The following is a 21,071-nucleotide window of genomic DNA, read 5'->3' as shown; positions in this document are numbered from 1 at the left end:
AGAGGATCAAATTGTCTTAAGGGTCGAAAGACCGGTGACGTATGGGGTTAAGGGTCAAGTGACTTAAGACCCTTAAATAAGCCTTTCTGCCTTTCTCTACTTCAACCCATTTGGTCTTCAAGATAATTTGATCCTTGACCTAAACGTTCTCAAGGGTTGTTTGACCCTCAAGACCATTTCCAAAAATCTTTAAGGGTCTTTTGACCTTCAAAAGATAATTTGATCCTTGACTTAAACGTTTTCAAGGGTTGCTTGACCCTCAAGACCATTTCCAAACATCCTTAAGGGTCTTTTGACCTTCAAAACCAGTTGATATTCAACTAAGAAAATTCTAGGATTGCGTTGAATAGTCATTTTTTCGACTGTTTCATTTTGCACAATTCAGGATTTTTTTGTTTTTAATCAAGATTTAAATGGTGTGGAGGATCAAATAACCCTTAAGAGCCCTTGGAGTTGAGGGTCAAATGGTCTCAAGGGTCGATCAACCCTTGGGGACATTTAGGGTTGATCTTGAGTCATTTGACCCTGAAATCCAATCAATTCTCAACTAAAAACAAAATAAGAGTCCTCTGAATTGCGCTAAATACTCATTTTTCCTACTGTTTTATTTCCTCTCTCCCCTAGAAGAATGATATTATGGCGATTGTTTGTCGATTTAATTGTAATATACACCTGCATTATGAATAATCGAGTAGTAAAGTTTCGTTCCTCATTTCCCTGAGTTTTCTCATCAGTCGATGGCGGATTTCAATTATTCGAGGCGTAATGATTTTTTTTTTTTCGAATTCTTTTGTGAGAAAGGGAACATAGTTCGTAAGGAAATTACGGAAAATTCAGTAGTGGAAAAAGAAGACATTTGTTTTTTGAAAATATCTCTAAATAGAAAGGAGCTAGCGAAATTCTTGTTCGAAGCTTTTTCCTAGAGAATTTCAAGAGCTACAAAAAAAGTTTTAACGAAAATTTCAATATCTTTTATGGATTTCAAGATATTCCCAAAAAATCTATACTTCTTCCAAAACAAGATGAATTAATTTTTTTGGATTTCAGTTTTCCTCAAATATCTCGAAATCTATGGGAGATAGCGAAATTTTTTGTTCCAAACTTTCTGTAGCTCTTGAAATTCTCTACAAAAAATATCTTGACAAAAATTTTCCTATCCCTTTGAAATTCCTCAGAAAATTCTTTCAAAGATGATTAAACCTATTTAAGTTCAATAAAACGAAGGACAAAACTGATGTTAGTTTTTTCTAACTGGAAAACTTGTAGATATTTTCCAAAAACTGTTGTTAAAAATTAGTTTCCCTCATTTACACTACTGAATAAGCCAAAAATTCCAATATTTTCGTCCTCATCTCAAAAGTTTTAGTTCCATTATATCATATTATCGATCAGTCATAATTACCTTCAACACTCCGAATAACGTACGAATATCAACCGCTGAAAATATGAACCGAAGAGTGAAAAGATGAAAAACTACAAATTATTGCCCCGAATAATGAATAAAAGAGATTTTTAAAAAAATACAAAATGAAGCTCCTGTAATCCCAGATATTTGGTTGTGCCTGATTAAGTAGAGTATCGAAGGATTTAAGGCATCTCAGTGTAAAGAATAAGAGATAAACAAGAGAAATGAAAACTTATAAGTGAATATAAAAATGAATAGATATTACAAATACCTATTATACACTCTATAGTCTATTTAATAATAATATTACTTATTGAATTATCAATCTCATGTTCACCTTGTTTCATCGTTTTCAAATAGTTAATAAACGTTTTACCAATTTTAACAATTTAACAATATTTAATTACCCCTTTGTCACACAAATGGTGGATAAATAGGAGCAAACGTTGAATTCTTGTGAACAAAAAAACTCATCCCAAATTTACCTCGAGTTCCCGAGTGTCAGAGCCCACGAGCCCTCACCAGAAAATCCAAAAAATTCAAACTCAAATATATAATATATATTTTCACTCTATACATAATCCCGCGAATCATCACCTCGACATCACGAAGCATTAGCATTAACACATTTGAAAGATCTCTTCAACTAACATTTCCCCTCGACTCTCCCAAATACAAATATTGAAAGAAGAAAAATTAGCATCGACTCCGTGATCCTCTCCTCACCCACCAATGCCTCATCATCACTCATTAAAAAAGCGAATTGATCGTGCAATGGCAGATGGGGAGAGTCTCTCAAAAAATTGTAAAAATTCTCTGTCAATGGCAATTAATCTCCCTTTCACCCCCCAACAATGTTCACAGGGTAAATAAACAACACCAACCATTGAATCCTCATGATTTTATTCGAATAGACAGTAGAGTGAAAACGATAATTGCTTTGAATTCCATATAATCCATTTCTACAAATCACAGAGTGCCGACTCCACACACCTCATAAAAAAAATCATGCCAAAGTTCCCTCGAGTTCCCGAGTGTCAGAGCCCACGAGCCCTCACCAGAAAATCCAAAAAATTCAAACTCAAATATATAATATATATTTTCACTCTATACATAATCCCGCGAATCATCACCTCGACATCACGAAGCATTAGCATTAACACATTTGAAAGATCTCTTCAACTAACATTTCCCCTCGACTCTCCCAAATACAAATATTGAAAGAAGAAAAATTAGCATCGACTCCGTGATCCTCTCCTCACCCACCAATGCCTCATCGTCACTCATTAAAAAAGCGAATTGATCGTGCAATGGCAGATGGGGAGAGTCTCTCAAAAAATTGTAAAAATTCTCTGTCAATGGCAATTAATTTCCCTTTCACCCCCCAACAATGTTCACAGGGTAAATAAACAACACCAACCATTGAATCCTCATGATTTTATTCGAATAGACAGTAGAGTGAAAACGATAATTGCTTTGAATTCCATATAATCCATTTCTACAAATCACAGAGTGCCGACTCCACACACCTCATAAAAAAAATCATGCCAAAGTTCCCTCGAGTTCCCGAGTGTCAGAGCCCACGAGCCCTCACCAGAAAATCCAAAAAATTCAAACTCAAATATATAATATATATTTTCACTCTATACATAATCCCGCGAATCATCACCTCGACATCACGAAGCATTAGCATTAACACATTTGAAAGATCTCTTCAACTAACATCTCCCCTCGACTCACCTAAATACAAATATCGAGAGAAGAGAAAAAAAAAATTTACATCGACTCCTCACTTACCAATATCGTACATTAAAAAAGCGAATTAATGGTATAGCACGTAGTAACTTTCATTTATGTACATACAAGAGTGACTCCCATGTTCACACGAAAATTACATTCAACTACATTAAATTACACGTTTAATCAGCGATTTCTACGTACACTTTATAATTACCTCCCTCTTAAAAATACAGAAGCATTTTGTTTCTGCTTTTCTTAGATCATACCTTAACCAATTAATCTTACCAACGTACATTAATTTGTTAATTATCGAGTTGGAACGTATCTCAAAGTTAATGATTCATTAATTTTTTGTTCTCGTGTCAATGTTTTTTTTTTCACTCATCGTAAAATAATTATTTACATTTTTTACTGATTCATCTCCCAATTATCAGATAGTTATCATGCAATTTTTCTCTCATCTCTAATCATCTCATTTTGCATTATTTGTTCTTAATCAACTAATCAATTAACTCAGTATTTTTTTATACATATACAGTAAGTTGGACTATTCTACACATGTACATGTTACATACATAATTGTCGTCAATTACCATAAATCGATAATTAATGTATTTTTTTATCGATTAATTATTCAGTTGAATTATTTCGTTTAAACGTAGATTTACTTCCCTGAGACTGATTATATCGATTGAATTATTTATTTATCAGGATAATAGCCTAGGATACAATCAACTAAACATTCAGATGAATTTAATTACAGGAGTTCTTAATTCATTAATTATACGCAGGATTTTTCTTATATTTCTTTCTTTCGTATTAGAAGAAGAGATTGAGTACTTAATATTATCGTTCAATTTAGTTTAGGTAATTCCTCCGGTTCATTATTTTTTAGAGGAAATTCATTTTCATTTTCGCTAATCAGCGGATTGAATTGTTTTTTTTTTTTGTTATTGCGAGTCAATTTTGCCCAGAAGACTGTGAAAAATGACGTAAGTACGATTTTTGATTTTTACTCTTTTGTTGACATTATTGAAAATGAGAGATTTGTTGATTTTGGGGTAGAGAATCAGTTTTTGTAGCAAAACGAAGAAAATAGACTGTCTAGTACAATTCGGGTAACGTTTTTTTTCGTTTTTGGTTGAGGGTCAAATGGTCTTTGAGGATCAAACGACTTTTAAGAATGGTTGGAGTGAGGGTCAATTTGACCCTCAATTTCAAACCTCTTCAAGGGTCGTTTGACCCTCAACAAAAACATTAATGAAAATTATTAAGATAACTCTTGAGGGTCAAACGACCCTTACGGATGTTTGGAGTGGGGGTCAATTTGACCCTCAATTCCAAACTTCTTCACGGGCCATTTGATCCTAAAAAAAAACAAATGAAAATTATTTAACACAATTCAGATTTTTTCGTGTAGTTTGGGTTGTGGGTTAAATGATTTTGAGGATCACATGACCCTTACAGATGTTTGGAGTTGAGGGTTAAATGGTCTTGAGGATCAAATGACCCTCAAGAACGTTTGGAGTTGAGGGTCAATTTGATCCTCAATTCATTTGACCCTGAACTAAAGCATAAATAAAAAATTTCCTGAATTGTGCAGAATAAACCACTAGGGAAAATGATTATTTCACACAATTCAAATTTTTTGTTGTACTTTGAGTTGAAGATCAAATGGTCTTGAGGGTCAAATGACCCTTATGAATGTTTGGAGTTGAGGGCCAATTTGACCCTCGATGATTTTTTTGTATTTTGGGTTGAGAGTCAATCGTTTCCAAGGCTCATTGGACCCTTAGCAAAAACATGAATAAAAACATTTTTGAATTTGGGGTCAAACGAACCTTAAGAGCGTTTGGAGTTAAGGGTCAATTTGACCCTCAATTCCAACAGTTTCCAAGGGTCATTTGACTCACAGCAAAAACATAATTAAAAAATCTATTGAATTGTGCAAAATAAAACGGAAAATATTTATTTGAGACAATTCAGATTTTTTCTTGTATTTTGGGTTGAGGGTCAAATCATCTTGGGGGTCAAACGACCCTTACGGATATTTGGAGTTGAGGGTCGAAGGGTTTTGAGGTTTAAGCAACCCTTAAAAACGTTTGGAGTTTAAGGTTAATTTGACCCTCAATTCCAAACGTTTTCAAGGGTCATTTGACCCTGAACTAAAACATAAATAGAAAATTTCCTAAATTGTGAGGAATAAACCACTAGGGAAATGATTATTTCACACAATTTAAATTTTTTGTTGTATTTTGGGTTGTGGGTCAAATGAGTTTGAGGTTTAAACAACCCTTGAAAACCTTTGGGGTTAAAACTCAATTTGTGTCTCAATTCCAAGCTTCTTCGAGGGTCGTTTGACCCTCAACAAAAATACCAATAAAAAATTTCTTGAATTGTGCAAAATAAGACACTGAGAAAAATGATTATTCAACAAAATTCTCAGATTATTTTTTTGTATTTTGTGTTGAGGGTCAAATTATCTTGGGGGTTAAACGTCCCTTACGGATGTTTGGAGTTGAGGGTCAAATAGTTTCGAAGGTCAAATGACCCTAATTATTCCAAGCAGTCGTTTTTCCTGGTATTTCCTCTCAAAAACTGATCCAATCCTCCTACTCCGCCCCTCAATCACTCTAAATCACTTGAAATCAGCTTTCAATCCGTTATTGCACAGAGATGACGGATAATTTGACTAAAGAATTTTGATCGATAACATCTCCAGTCGCATCCCATCCCCAAGAGTATTTTCCACAGAAAGGAAATAAAATCCTCCAATTTCATCAAAGTACGAAATGAATCATAAATCCGTCGTCACATTTCCCTCAATATTTCGAGAACTAAATCACCCAGAGGGTCCAGTCATATCTCATTTTGAAGCCAGGAAAATTGTCAATTCCACCCCCTACAATTGAACCCATTTTGCCCCACCCATTCTTCGAAAACCCATTAGAAAACAATTCAGGGGTCAGTAATTGCGACATCGAATGTCTCAAAAACTAGTGGGACAAAATGGATTCAATTGTAGGGGTTGAGATCGGAAATTGTCCTGGCTATCGAATGAAAAAACTATGAACCCCTCAGCACGACCCCCTCCTCGTGAAAACGCCATTTTTTCTTTTCATAAAAAAAAATAGTAAACTGAGAATCATTCAATTGCACTTGCCAACACTAAAAACATCTCGTACCACATAATAAATCAATAACTCAGTATTTACATTACCCATTAAACTCATGATAAACAATTAAATGCTATACCTAGACAACTCATGATTCGTAGAAATAAACATAAATAATAATCGTGTGGTAACATTTTCATTAATAATATGATTAAAACAGTTGGCAAACGTCAATCAACGTCTCATGTCTGGAATAATATTTTAGGACTTCATTAAATTTTCAGAATTGACATAATTAATTAATTAGTTCATTAATAATGAAAGAAGAGTGAATGAAAAAAGAAATTATTACGAAATTTAGAATTTCTCAGTTTAGGATGAATTGGTTTTTTGAGAATATCTCGGCATTGAAGGGAGATACCGAAATTTTCGATCGGAACGTTTTGTAGGGAATTTCAAGTGCTATAAAAAAGCTCCTAATGATGATGTCGATATCTCTGCTAGATTTCCAGATATTGAACAAAATCTAAAGTCCAAAAAATTTTCTAATTTATGATTTTATGGAGTTATTCCATTTTCCTTGTTCAGTTGTTCACAAATATCTTGAGATCCATCAAAAGTATCGAAATCATCACCCGAACCTTTTTTGAAGCCCTTGAAATCCTCTACAAAAAAGTTTATAACAAAAATTTCGATATCTCCCATAGATTTCAAGATATTCTCAAAAAACCGATATCTCTCACAACTGAATTGCAAAATGAATTGTCTCATCATCTTCATTCCAATTAATTCATTACTCAATTAACAAATTCAATAATTCCCCTTACCAAACAAGAGAATTACGTAACCTCTGGCCTTAAACAACACTCAACAAATTAAAGGAACTAACTAATTGCATTTGCTAATGATAATTATTCACGTGAATTTGTAGAAAACGCAAATTCCTTTCACGAAGACGTACGCACGTACTATTGTCATAGCGGCAGTTTTTTCATCTATTAAAAGCGTGTCGTTAAGATTTAAAATTCCTTAATCCTCCGCTGTGAGACGGCAGTTTTATTTAATAAAATATTATCTAGAATTATTACACTTGGATAATGGTTCAACTAATTTAATGTCACAGGTCGCTGCTTAGTTTTCATTTCCCTCTTGATAATTCTGGTTATTGCAATTGTTTCGAGTCTCTTTGGAAGAATCATTCGAAAGGAGAGAGATTTGAGGCTTTGTGGGAGTTAAAGTTGACTTTTTCGATTTTTAGTGTTGGAGGAATTCTCGGGAGGGGGTCGATAATGACCCCATTGGCAAGCCAGGGAAACTTCCGTTGGAAAACTCTATATGACGACCCCTGTAGCTCCAATAGTTCTCGAGATATGAGAGAACAAATTTTTGATCAAAATTTTTGCAAGTTTGGTCGAAATTTGGGCGAACGCTGCCAGAGGTCGTCCGCCTCTCTTTGGATCGGAAATTTCCCGTTCTTTCATGTTCCAGAAGGCGAAATTTGTTCGATTTAGTCAATTTTTTAACCTAAATTTTACCAAAAAATTGGTCGAAATTTGTTTTTGTTAAATTTCGGAAACTAAGCGGATGTCAGAGCTCGCCAGCCTCTTTTTGGATTGGAAATTTTTCGTTCTTTCATTGTCCAGAAAAAGAGATTCTTTCGGTTTCTCCGATTTTTTGCCAGAAATTTTACCAAAATTGGTTGAAATTTGTTCACGTTATGTCATGGCAACTAAACAAATGCCTGGAGTTCCCAGTCTTTTTGTATTCGAAATTTGCCGTTACCTTACGTATAAAAGGAAGAAATGAATTTTACGGAAGAAATCAATGTCGAAATTTAAAATCGCCATTGTGTTTTTTGTCGAATAATTTGGATGTGATTAACCATGCCCCCATTGCATATCCCGAAAGATTTCCGCTGGAAAACTCGGCTGACGACCCCTGTAGCTTCAATACTTTTCGAGATATGCGACAAAACATTTTTGACGAAAATTTCACCAAAATTGGTCGAAATTTGTTCTCGCTACATCTCAGCAACTAAGTGGGTGCCAGAGGTTGCCAAGCATTTTTTGGATCGGAAATTTCCTGTTCTTTTACGTATCAGAGGAAGAAATCAATTTTACGAAAAAAATTATTGTCGAAATTTTCAAAATCGCCATTTTGTTTTTGATCAAATAATTTGCATGTGGTTAACCATGACCCCATTGCATAGCCCGGGAAATTTCTGCTGAAAAACACCCTGTGACGACCCATTCATCTCCGATCCTCTCCAACATACAAAAAAAAAACATTTTTGACCAAAATTTCACCAAAATTAGTCGCCCTCTATTTCCCCCATATTTCCGAAACTAGACGTTTGTCAGAGTTCGCCAGTGTCTTTTTAGATCGGACACATCCCGTTCTTCCCCCTCCACCCTCAAAGCTAACACTTTTCTCCACTTCAATTGCCTCAATTTTTCCCCCCCACCAAATTTTTTTTCCTCGGTCTCTCTCGTTTCGTTGCCTTCCCACTCTTCCCTTCCTTCTTACCACTAGTCTTAGAATTAACAGACGTAGACGGCGCTGACTGGAGAGTTGATACCCCATCCCCGCTGTTATCACAATGATAACCGCAGGTGCTCTCCAGCGGCGCCTCATGTCACCTCAGATTGATAACAACTCTCTCAACATTCAACAGTGACCTGACCTTATCATTGTACTTAATAAGTGTTACCTTCGATGCACGAACATTAATTCGTTCACCGGCGCTCAACAGGTGGCAGCACCTGGACTGCTCGAGAAAATCATGAAGTTTTAATTCTCTCATAACCTCACGATGAGCTACCACTGGTGGTCCTGATGGTGCTTTTGGATTTATCTGACGAAGAAGGGCGTCACGGCTCTTCACCCGCACTGCGGACATTAAATCCTGGAGGAGGACCCACTTGTCGGGATCGTTGGTCAGGGTGAACAGCACAGGGAGGTTCACCTCGCTCATCTCGACCTCGAGTTCCTCGGGCTCGGGCTCCGGGGTCGGCGAAGGCGCCTCCAGGAGGGCATCGTAACCGGTTTCTTCGTCGTCTGGGGATTTTAAAGGTTTCGAGGTTATTTTTGGGGTTCGTCGGGACCCGATGTATAATCGGAAGCTCCCGGGTTCAAATCCCGGTGCCGACTTCCATTTTTTCAGTAAATTCGTCTTGTAAACTGATATCGAGAATTATTTTGGTTCCCCTCCTACCTATTCCTAAAAATTCGTTTGGGGATTTTCAAGTTTTTGAGGTTATTTTTCGGGTTCAGGGGCGGTTTAAAAGGTCGTGGGGAGGCCGCATGAGGGTCAAGGGGGTCGTGAGGGTCGGAAGGCTTGGTTTGGTTGCCCTCCTACCTACTCCAAAAAATTGGTCGTTTGGAGATTTTCAAGTTGTTTAGGTTATTTTTGGGGTTCACGGGAGGTTTAGAAGGTCGTCGGGAAGATTCATAGAGGTCACGGGGGTCGTGAAGGTCGGAAGGTCCCGGGTTCAAATCTCGGTAAATTTTTCTTGTAAACTAATATCGAACATTATCCTGGTTACCTTCCTACCTACTCCAAAAAAATCATTCCGCTAGAGATTTTTAAGTTTTTGAGGTTATTTTTCGGGTTCAGGGGAGGTTTAAAAGGTCGTGCGGAGGCCGCATGGGGGTCAAGGGGGTCGTGAGGATCTGAAGGCTTACATTGTTTGTCTTGAGATGGGAGACGATGGGGACGATTGAGAGACTTAGAATCATGAGGGTCAAGAGTTAAAATTTCTAAGATTATCTTTGCGGTTCAGGGGAGGTTTAAAAGGTCGTGCGGAGGCCGCATAGGGGTCAAGGCGGTCGTGAGGATCTGAAGGCTTACGTTGTTTGTCTTGAGATGGGAGACGATGGGGGCGATTGAAAGACTTAGAATCATGAGGGTCAAGAGTTAAAATTTTTAAGGTTATCTTTGAGGTTCAGGGGAGGTTCAGAAGGTCTTGAGGATATAGGGAGGTCAAGAAGGTCTGAAGTCGTTAACATTGGAAATGGGCAGTAGTGAAGGCGCTTGCGTGACTTAAGGTCATGCGCGTGATAGTTAAAATTTTGGTGGTTATTTTTGGGTTTAGTGGGGATTTAGAGGGTCTTGGGGAGGATGTATGAAGGTCGCGAGGGTCTGAAGGCTTAAGTTGTTTGTCTTGAGAGAGGAGACGGTGGGTCGCTTGAGAAACTCAGGTCATGAGGGTGGAGGTTGAGGTCTTGAGAAGGACGTATGGACGGCGGGAGGTTCACGAGGGATTGGACACTTTAATAGTCGACTCGCATGGTTTATCTTAAGATGAGGGTTTACAGGTGGAGGTTTTTCTTGGGTAATGTTGATTTTGAAATTTTTGAAATTATCTTTGGGGTCCAGGGGAAGTTTACGCCTTGAGGAGAATGTATAGAGGTCGGAAGATTCGCAAGGGTTTGAAGTCTTCAATAGTCGGTTTCCGTAATTTATCTTGAGGTGAGGGTCTACAGGGGTTTTTTTTGGGCTATGGTGATTTGATAGTTTGTGAGGTTCTTTTTTAGGTTTAGAGGAGGTTTAGGTCTTGAGAATAACGTATGGAGGTCGGGAGGGTCACGAGGGTCTACCAGTGGATTTTTTTTCGGCGATGATGATAATAAATTAATATCACTCAAGATATTCTATAAATTGATCCTATCTTTAGTTTGAACTGAAATGATGACTGACAATTTTTCTGGTTATTGGAACTTCATTGATGTTTGATAGCATTGGCCATGAGATTTTAATAGTGAAGAGGTCTAAAGATAGAAACTACTTACATTTCTTCGTTGTCGATCTCATGCATGACATTTTGAGATAGACTGACTCTTACATGTTGGAATCGATATCTAACATTTGGATATGACTGAAGGTTTTATGAAAACGAACGGGACATTTGAATTTGAATCTCATTTCTTTATATAGATGAAGGTTTAATCAAAGATCGATTGAAAGAGCACTTCAGTATTTCACTGCGTAGAGAATAATATCGAGAAATTGGTCAATAACGTCATTAGGCGATTTGTGTTTCTCCCTTGGGGTTCAGGCAAGAAGTGACTTGTTAGCACCCTTGAACATACGGAGTGCCTCCCTCGAGGTTGTCGGATACCAGAGCCTCATTTTGGGGGCATTTCAGGTATCGGTTCGTTATCTGGCGGTAGAAACCGTATGAGCTTCATTTGGCCATTGGATCAGACTCAGGAAATCCTCAAATGTCAATGTTTTGCACTATCAACTACCAGTGAGTTTACCTGAAAGTCGACCTGACACATCGCTCAACTAATTCATCACCAAATTCCCGACTCATTTCACAAGAGCAACGAAAATTGTTGGATTCAGATATGAAAATTGTCCCTTTAATATTCATGATCCACTCATGGAGACCATCCATCAAAATAATCTCCCCCCACATCATGAAGATTTGGGACAGGGTGAAATGTGGTTGAATCCAACAGTGGAAATTCCCACGTAAATGAAAAAAAAATTGACCCACCGAATATGGAAGAGGGACCGGAGAAGCTCCATGGAGTGCTTGAGCGACCTTGAACGTCGTCCAAGTGTTGTTCGATAATTGGATAAGCGTCAGTGTCAACCGCCAGCATGAGGGGTGTTTGCCCGGAGTAAGTTGCCAGCACCGGATCAGCACCGTACGACAGAAGAAGTCGAACGAGTTCAGTAGCACCATTTTCCGCTGCTTCGTGGAGTGGTCTGCAATCAGAGTATCGCCATTGTTAACATATCAATCTATGAAATTTATTGAAAGGGATTTGTTGTGGGGTTTTTTAATGTGACAACACAAGTGAGAATAGCCGCTTGAATCAACACCATTTGTCGGCTGTTAACATTGCTAAATATCACTGATCATTATGTCTATGAACGTCTCTTCAAGTCACACCGTTGATAATAACAAATGGATAATGGCACTGTTTTATGAATGAGCATAGTTATTGTTGCTAATAAATTAGCAATTTGCGTCCGAATGGATTCCCTTTTTACAATGCTCATTTCACAATTCTTTTCTTCTATCTTTTCATGTCATAGTATTATCCATTGAAATGTCATCAAAATTTTGCGTATTGTTTTGGGCCTTCGGACGCTATCATCGGACGCTATCATCCACAATCTTATTGTTTAAATAGAATAAATGATAAAAATAAAAATAAATTGTTGTTCTCACCTTATTCCACCGTTCGCACTCTCACTCACATTAGCCCCATACGCAAGCAAAAGTTTGGCAATCTGGAGGTGACCCCTGGAGCAAGCCTCATGAAGTGGTGTATAGCCCGCATTGTCCTTGGGACTGGGTGGGCTGTTCAGTTTCTCCAAGCAGTAAGCAGCCACATCCTGAAAACAAACAACCAGAATACGTTAAATATCTCTCCCCCCCTCTTCATCGTCTCCTCACTCGCCCGAGAACTACAACATGTAATTCCGCGGTGTAATCCACAACTCTCAGGAATACGTTAATTACTGATGTGTAATATCCTGTAACATTGTTATTCCCTTGTATCCTCAAGTTTACAATTTTAATCATAATGCTGTCGACTTGAAAAGTTTTAATTAACTTACCGTGTATCCGAGTCTAGCTGCACGGTGTAGAACTGTTTCTCCCACCCCTTTCTTTATAACCCACGTTCTGATTTCCGCTTGAATGTCGGCTACACATTCAGCATTCGGTCTCACCGGTGGTTGCTGTAAGGGAGAATATTCAGCATTACAATATGGGTAATCCTTTCGGTGATTTAACTTCCCTCCCGCCCTCAGCAATCAATTTTTGCAATTCTATTTTTTTTCTAAATTCAAATTTCCCGCCATAATTTGTCAATTGAGTGCGACGACATCTGCTGGCGCGAAGACGTGAGGAGTCGCCATAATAGTGCTACATTCGAAAGAAAAAGAACGCATGGATGAAAATTGTCATGGCGGACTTGATCGCCATGTTGAATTTTCTTATGGATTCTGGATCTGAGATCGTGGTGAATCCTCATGTCGGCGCCACTTCTATATAATTAATAAAATAGATAGTATGGCAAAAAAATATCATGGCGGAACACTAATGCTCATATCTCCTCTACCCTGATAATTAACTTTTACAAATTCTAATCAACTTTTTGAAATTCAAATTTCCCGCCGTAACTTGTTTGCTAAATATGGCGACATCTCTTGGGATGCAGACGTGATAAGTCGCCATAACAGTGCTACATTCGAAAAAAAAGAAAGCACGGATGAAAATTCGTAATGGCGAATCCTCATATCGGTACCACTTTCATACAATCAATAACATTAATAGTATGGGTAAAAATTGTCATGGAGGAACTCCAATGCTCATATCTATGCTTATCGCCATCTTGCTATGAGGGAGAATATTCAATATTACAATGCTGTATAATCCTTTGCCTCATTCTGCTCCCGTCCCCCACCCTAACAATCAACTTTTGCCAATTCTAATCAATTTTTCCAAATTCAAATTTCCCGCCATAACTCATCTGCTGAACATGGCGACATCTAGTGCCCTGCAGACATGTTGAGTCGCTACGACAAAATTACATTCGAAAGAAAACGAACTCGTACATGAAAACTGTTATAGCGGACTTCATCGCCACGTTGATTTCTCTTATGGGTTCTGAATCGAAGAGAATCACCATTAACAAATAAAACTCATAGAACATGTACTCACTCGTTTTCTCTCCTTGGGCGCTCCCTCCTCCTTCTTCAGCGGTTTCTTTTTCTTCCTAATGTAATCGAATCCCGACCGGAATTTTCTCCTCCCCGTCCTGAGCTTCAGCTTCTTCTTCCCCTGGGCCTCTACGCCTTCGTTATTACCCTCGTTCACCTCCTCCTCGGGCTCGCCGTCCTCCACGGGTTCCTCCTTCACCTCCTTCTTGATATTCTTGATCTTCTTCTCAGCTAGTGACTTCATGAGATTCCGCCTCTGGACCGTCAGCAGATGCCGCTTGGAATTCATAACCGCTTTGTGACTCCTGAGAATCCCCACATTCCTCAGCCTGGACACCACCTTCTGTTTCAACGTCTTCGTTCTACCTAATATACTTTCTTTAGTTTCAGTCTGTGAGTCGTCGTCCTGAGACGTGTCACCCGCATGGTTCTGCATGGGTGGCGCTGAAGCTGGTCTGTCCTCTCCGAAGACTTCCCTGATCGTCGCCTGCTTCTTCAGTACCCGCGTCTCAGTTCTTGTCCTCGTCTTCAGAACGAAGGTTGAAAATTCGTTAGGCAGTGCGTAGTTGTTCTTGAAGGTATCCCGGAAGTTGTTGACTGTCTCTTTCCGGAAGTAGCCGAGGAGATACGAGTCCGTGACGTTGATGGGCTTGACGGACTTGTTATTCTTGGCGGGGGACTTGCCTGGAGTTTTCGGTGTCTCATTTCCGATCAGAGGGGTCAGGCTGGGCGTCGGTAGCAACTCAGGCTCATTACTGCCTTTCGGCAGGATCTTGCTGCCTGATTTCAGATCCTTCGACTTCTTCTTCTGATCTTTCTTATTACCTCCGACCTTCCGAGCGAGGAGATCGACGATCGAGTTCGACTCTGATCGCCTCGCCCGGGTGTTGGTTTTCGAGGGGACGGACATCGTCGTTGATGACGTAGCTTCCTCATCATCGATCTTACTGAGTCCAGCACTGAAACTGTAGTTGGACTCCACGTCACTGTCGTTGGACCGTTTTTGCAAGCAGACGTCACTGCTGTCCATGGAGACAGACAACGCCGGGGAGCCAGGATCTAGATCAGGGAGGGAAGTCGACAGACGGTGGAATCTTGAAGGCTTGGAGACGTTGATCAAACGCGGCGGCATGCGCAGGGACTTCTTGTAGACGTAGACTTCTTCTTCCCAGCCAGGTCTGAAGTCACTTCCATCTCCGAAGAGTGGCTTTGGCTTGGGCTTCTGGACAGAATTCGATTTTGGTGACTTACTGTCTTTATCCTTCGTCTTCTGAGGCCCCATCTCTCGAGACCTCAGTTTCATCCCTTCAGCTTCACCCACACCCGATCGTTTGCGATTACGTAATCGATGGGCTACTGATGTTCCACCGAACTCGTTACTTCCGTCACTGTCCTCTCCACTCGATGACGAACTCTCGCTGGACGACGCGAGTTTGATTCTACTCCCCCGTCTCATCGATCGCTTGTTAGGGATGATGTCGTCGTCATCGCTGTCTTCCGTTTTCTTCTTCTTTGAGGCGCGCTTGATGAGGGGAAGCTCGTCTGAGTCATTATCAGAGCCCTCCTCCTCAGGCACCTCCGGCTCTTCCACTTGTTCTTTTTTAATTGATGCATCAGGCTTGAAGGAACTTTCAGACTCAGTTTTCGTCGATTCAGTCTCTTTAACGTCTTTATCAGGCTTTGTACTTACCGACTCATCGTCGTTAATCTCTTTCTTAATGTTCTCCGGTTTGATTTCAATCTCACGGGAATGCCCCTCTCTACTATCGTCTTCAGGCTCACCCACTTTCTTCCTCCTACCCCTTTTCTTACTATTCTCTCCTGTTCTCAACTGCTCCATAAACTTATCACAGGTCGTCGTCCAAAATGGGTCGAGTTCGGTAATCTTATCATTCTCCTTCAACTCGATCTTCACGAGATCGGATGACCCTATTCCCAAGCACATTGTGTCGTTGAGAGGCACCGGCGGCTGGACCTTGGACAGTTGCTTGCGATCACGACGCATTTCTTCCAAAGTCTGTCTCTCGAGCACAGGCATTTCCGTCTCGGAGTCACTCTCCCGGAAATCGAAGACCGAAGTCTCGGAGGAACTGCGGAAGCCACTGTTTCTCGATACGACAGAGGCCGCTGGTGTAATGGAGGCCGGTGTCGGTATCGTCGCGGCGACAGGAAGATTATCCTCATCCGACCTTGAGAATAATCTCCTCCGTGATGGCAGACACGGCGTCTTCTCACGCGTAAGCTTCGGAGGACTTCCGGCGGACGAAGCCACCGATTGCGGTGTCGACGTGGATGCCGCACGCTCCAGATCATGGGGCTCCTGGGAGAGTCCCAACACTGACTTGGAGGACAGCTGACCCGTACCGACCTGTTTCAATTCCGCTTTAGTACGGATTTTGGCCGCAATCATGGCGGCCAGACTGTCATCCTTATCCCGATGAATCTGATTTTCATCCCGTGGACCGAGCAACGCTTCCTTACCTGCGGGCAATGTTGCTGACGAGTTAACACGCGATCCATACAGACTCCTCGGTATTTCCTGAGTTATCGAGTCTACCGCCCTCGGCACATGAAACTTGTAATGCGGTGGTGTATTACTATTTCGCTCCAGTAAACTTGCAGCTGTGAAGGGCGACAAATTGTGTCTACCGATGTTTGTCTTGGGCTCAACTGGCGCAACCACTTTATTCTGGAAACTCTGTTGGCTGTGATTAACCAAAATTGGCTGTTGGCTGTTCATCTGCTCTTCCCTCTGCTGCTTGTTCTCGAGGCTATTGCGAAGGAGACTGAGGACGCGTTTGTCGGCGCCAGTGTTGCTGGGGAGATCGACCGGCTGTGAGTACGGGGTCCGCTGGCCCTGGCGGTAACCCTGTGGATACGCGGCCTGGTGAGCTGATGACAGCTGATGACCCGGTACCTGGGAACCCGGTTTCGAGTGCAGTTGGGTGTAGAGAACCGTGGGAACCTTAGATTCCGAGTAGTTTCGTTTATCACAGAATGCTGATGGATAGCGGCCCGAGTTGTCAGTCCTGGGAGGGTAAGAGGGCGTCACCAGGGTCCCGTTGGTCATCGAGGTCGGTTGAGTGTTCTCTTGACGTTTTTGCTGCTGCTCACGGAGCATTTGCGCGGCGGTGAGCCTCTGCTGGATCTCCTTATCAATAGCCAACTTCCAGTGGTCAATTCGAGGGTGCTTGCTGGGACCGCTACCGCTCGCCATATAGAGGGGGTCCCCAGGCCTCTTCGCCGGCAACTTGCCTCGACTCTCAGGGTAGTACTTGCTGGTTTCAGACGGATAGGCGCTCGGTCCTTGAGGTCTTGTTGGTTCCACTGGGTACCTCATTGGGGGCCTCGCAGCCTCGTTCATCGCGGGGTACGACGTCAGTCCTGACTTTCCATCGTACAACGGTGTCGATGGAAGCGAGCTCTTCTTAAACGTCGACATACGAGGCAGCGGGACGTTGGATATCGTATTTTGATGCTGAGGAGGTACGTATAGCTGCTGCGATGAGGTTCTCCGCAAGTCACTCTCCGGTTGATGATTGGGTTGACTCGGGTGATGGTGTCTCAACGGCGTCGAGTTGAAGTCAGGGAGGAAGTCAACCTTTGGCGCACAGACCGGCATCTGAGGGGTTGCCGGTCTCAGAGTTGGTACGGAACTTCGCCCATTGGCGTTCCGCTCGTAATTTGCATAACCCGCACACGGTTGGGTCGGTGGGAGCATTCTTCTCGAATTTACAACACTGGAACTACTAACTTGCTTATCACCCGATACTTCGAGATCATCACGTGCGGTCGAATCCGCCGAGGTCTTCACAGTTTTGACGGAAAGATCGAGGGGGGATTCGCGTTTCCTTATGGGGACCCCATTAGCCTGAGGCGGTGGAGTTGATGACACCCTTGACATGGGTTGACTCGATGAGTTAGTGTAGGGATACTCTTTGTAATTGTAGCTATCGACACGTTGGGAAAATGGGGGTGGTCGACTGGAATCGGAAGACGAACGCGAGTGAACCGTCACAGCATACGGCTGGGTTGGTCTTGTATCATTGACGATCGATGTCACGGTCGTTGTGGAAGAGCTGCTATGATGACTTGGCGCCACTGTCGTAGCATATGCTCGGTAATTCTGCTGCCCTGAATACGAGTAATTAGCACTTGCACTTGTGGTCACCGGCAGACGTTCGTTAACTGCTGAAGTCATTGGGTTGAATTCTGGGGCTCGCGGTACAGTAGGAACTGAAGGAACTGTAATTGAATTGGCAGCGGGCCTTTGTCTCGGCAACGCTTGAGCCTTTCCCATAGCGTCCCTCGAATTTCGGTTGGAATGGTACGAGGAAACAGCGGTGATTGGCAGATTGTGCGTGTTTGCATTTCTCGATGCACTTACCGGCATTCTGTATCCGGTGAAAGAATTTGACTGGCTCACAGGGACTGGGGCACCTTTTGGATCGGTCCCGTTGTATGTTAATTTACTCGGTGAGTTCAGATAGCTGCCGTTTACGTCGTTTGTTGGGCTCGCTGATGTTGGGGTGAGCGTTGGCGATTGCGTGGGTGATGGTCCGGCCACCGGAAGTTGGGTGTATGATCTCGACGTCTGAGGATATCCTTGATTCGTTTTTTGGTAGGAATGATAAGAAGACTGGGGATAGCCACTTGGATACACCGGACGATGCTGCTGAGACGTCGGTGGTAATCCATAAGGATTCGATGAGGGACGAGCGGGTAACGGGGGTGGCGGATACGTTGGAGAATGGGGTTGGAAATTTGTGGTGTTGTGGGGTGAGGATGTGTGATGATGAGGGGAAATGGGATGGCCAGTGTGCACCGCTATGTGCGGTGATTGTCTCTGTGGTGAGCTTGCATGACGGCTTGTAGACTCGTGCGATGTACCAAGACTATAACTTGGTGATGGGGGTGGTAGCATTTGCTGATTGTGATTAGCACCTGTGTAAGGTATTGCAACTCTATTCGCGTATGGATTTTGATGGGTTGGAGTTAATCGACTAGTATGCTGATTCTGGACTGACAGGGCATGTGATGAGGATAATGAGGACGGGGGTACGACTGATGGTACTGGCAGATGTGGTGAAGGAATGTGTCCAGGATGACTGTGGGGAGAAGGAATGTGACTCGTCTGTGCGTGCCGGGGACTGCAGGGATTTGAATTGGAAGATGTTGATGACGAGGAATGCATTGGATCCGCTGGACGATTTGTCGTTGTTGGACGATAGTTTCCGGCTGGGTACATCGGGGTACTTGCTGAAGGTACAGAGTAGGCTGCGGAGTCTTGTTGAGAATTACGTCCATTGTCCTCGATAGGACTGGTTCTTGTTGGGGGCTGTGTCGCGGAGGGATTGATACTCGCTTGTGGTGTTGGCGCTTGGTAAATGGAATTCTGGGAGAACGGTGCTGGTGCACTTTTCGTTATGTCTGGATGATGATACCGCGGATAATACTGGGTTCGCTGAGCTACCGGGGCGCTTGGTGGACGTTCATTGGATTGATAATTCGAGTGATTATTTGAATTCAACATATCCGTTGTTGAACGATACGACGAAGGCCTTGTAACACTGGACAATTGTTGATAGACTGGTGGTGGTGAGTGAGATTTGGGGGAATTGTTATGCAATTGTTCGGTCAATTGACGATTTGTTGAGTGTGGTCTACTTGGGGGTTGCATTTCTGTCAGGCTTGTTGCTGGACTACCTGCACACTCACCACTCTCATCCGGCCTCGTGTCTGGCACTTCAACGCGCGTTGGCTGGGGGGGATACGGTTCAATTGTACGTAATTCATTGCTTGTACTCCAGTAGGATTCAGCAATTTGGCTATTATCACGTTGTGTATCGAGTTTATTTGTATCATTGTATCTTGTTTCTGTGCGTGAATCAATTGTTGATAAATTTTGGGTACTCTGGGGTACTGTTGACTGCTCATCGTAGATACGATTGTCCGATGATGTTGTTGTACTTGGTGCTGGCAGTCCCTGAAAGTACTGGCGAGCCCCCTCCAACACGTTCGTAAAACTCACATCCATGTCACGCCGACTACAAATCTGCAACAATAGAAATAAACGTGGATAGTCATCTTCTAAGTCATTCAGGAAGTTGTTTGGGGGATAATGGCTTTGCTCAATTAAACCGTCCAATATCACTCAACTTGGATTTAATGAAGCACCGAGTGCTTCAGGAAAGAAAATCGAACGAATAAAAACCTCAGCCATTGTTGTCCCAGTGGCAATAAATTCATGAGATAACGGAAGGAATGAGAGCGAGTGTGACAGGATCGATCGGACTTGGAAATTGCTCGGTGGGAGGGGGGAGGGCGGCGGGCAGGGTTATAAGAGAGAGATGATGGGAGACAGAGGTAGATGGTTTGAGGCAGCAGGCATACAACTACTACCGCCGAAAGGCGGGTTGTTTCTCACGAGCAAGCGCGCAAACGGTGCCACGGTCGCTTCGACCAACATTAATCTTCATCCTCTTGTATTTGTCTTGTCGCGTTCACGCAAGCTTTCCCCCCGCCTTTGCCCTTACTTCGTTCTCCTGCCCATTTCTCCGCCTCTTTCGTCTGACCCCTCACCAACATATTTATCGGTCTTCGTTGCACTACCCAAGGTGTTGGATAACACGAGACTCTGGACCGAGGGAATCTCGCCTTATTAATCTCGTTGGTGCTGCACCATACTATCCCCCTCCGAAGATAATATCATCTCCGAGGGAACGCCGTGCTACGGATGTTCGAAATAGAGCTAACAAGAAAAACTAGGGATAAAGAGGGAAGGGAGTCTCTCACCTCTTGTGCTTCCGACACACTATCACGATAACTTAATTTACAGTTTTATTGGCGGAGTTTTATTTTTGGGGGATTGTTTTCGTTTGGGAGTGTTTTGTTTGGAGTTTTGTGTCAAGCGCCATTAGATTGGCTGGATGCGGTTTGAAACAAACATAGTGGAATCCGATGCAGGTTTTATTATGTTGAGTGTTTTGAATTAGCCCTCAATGGAGGCAAAAAGTCACTAATGCGTTTGATTCCTCGACTTGTTTTCCTGGATCCCTTATTTAGTTGCGCTAGATTTCGAACGTAGCTACGCTAGAATCTCAATTTGTCTATGTCAGATTTT

At 42.1% G+C, this 21,071-nt stretch overlaps 1 protein-coding gene across 1 annotated transcript; it reads right to left on the bottom strand.

The window, feature by feature from the left end:
- Positions 1-2,827: 2,827 nt before the first annotated feature.
- Positions 2,828-19,985, bottom strand: LOC107048686 (mucin-5AC). Its single transcript, XM_015271999.1, has 5 exons — positions 13,950-19,985; positions 12,842-12,964; positions 12,450-12,616; positions 11,766-11,980; positions 2,828-9,318 (listed from the first exon to the last, which is right to left on the bottom strand). The coding sequence occupies exons 1-5, from the start codon at positions 19,983-19,985 to the stop codon at positions 8,897-8,899; spliced, it is 6,963 nt and encodes a 2,320-aa protein (XP_015127485.1). The 3' UTR covers positions 2,828-8,896.
- Positions 19,986-21,071: the final 1,086 nt, after the last annotated feature.

The sequence above is a fragment of the Diachasma alloeum genome, unplaced genomic scaffold (assembly GCF_001412515.2).
Source record: "Diachasma alloeum isolate Michigan unplaced genomic scaffold, Dall2.0 Dall_scaffold_00196, whole genome shotgun sequence".
Lineage (NCBI taxonomy): Eukaryota > Metazoa > Arthropoda > Insecta > Hymenoptera > Braconidae > Diachasma > Diachasma alloeum.
This window is presented reverse-complemented; position numbering and strand designations above follow the sequence as displayed.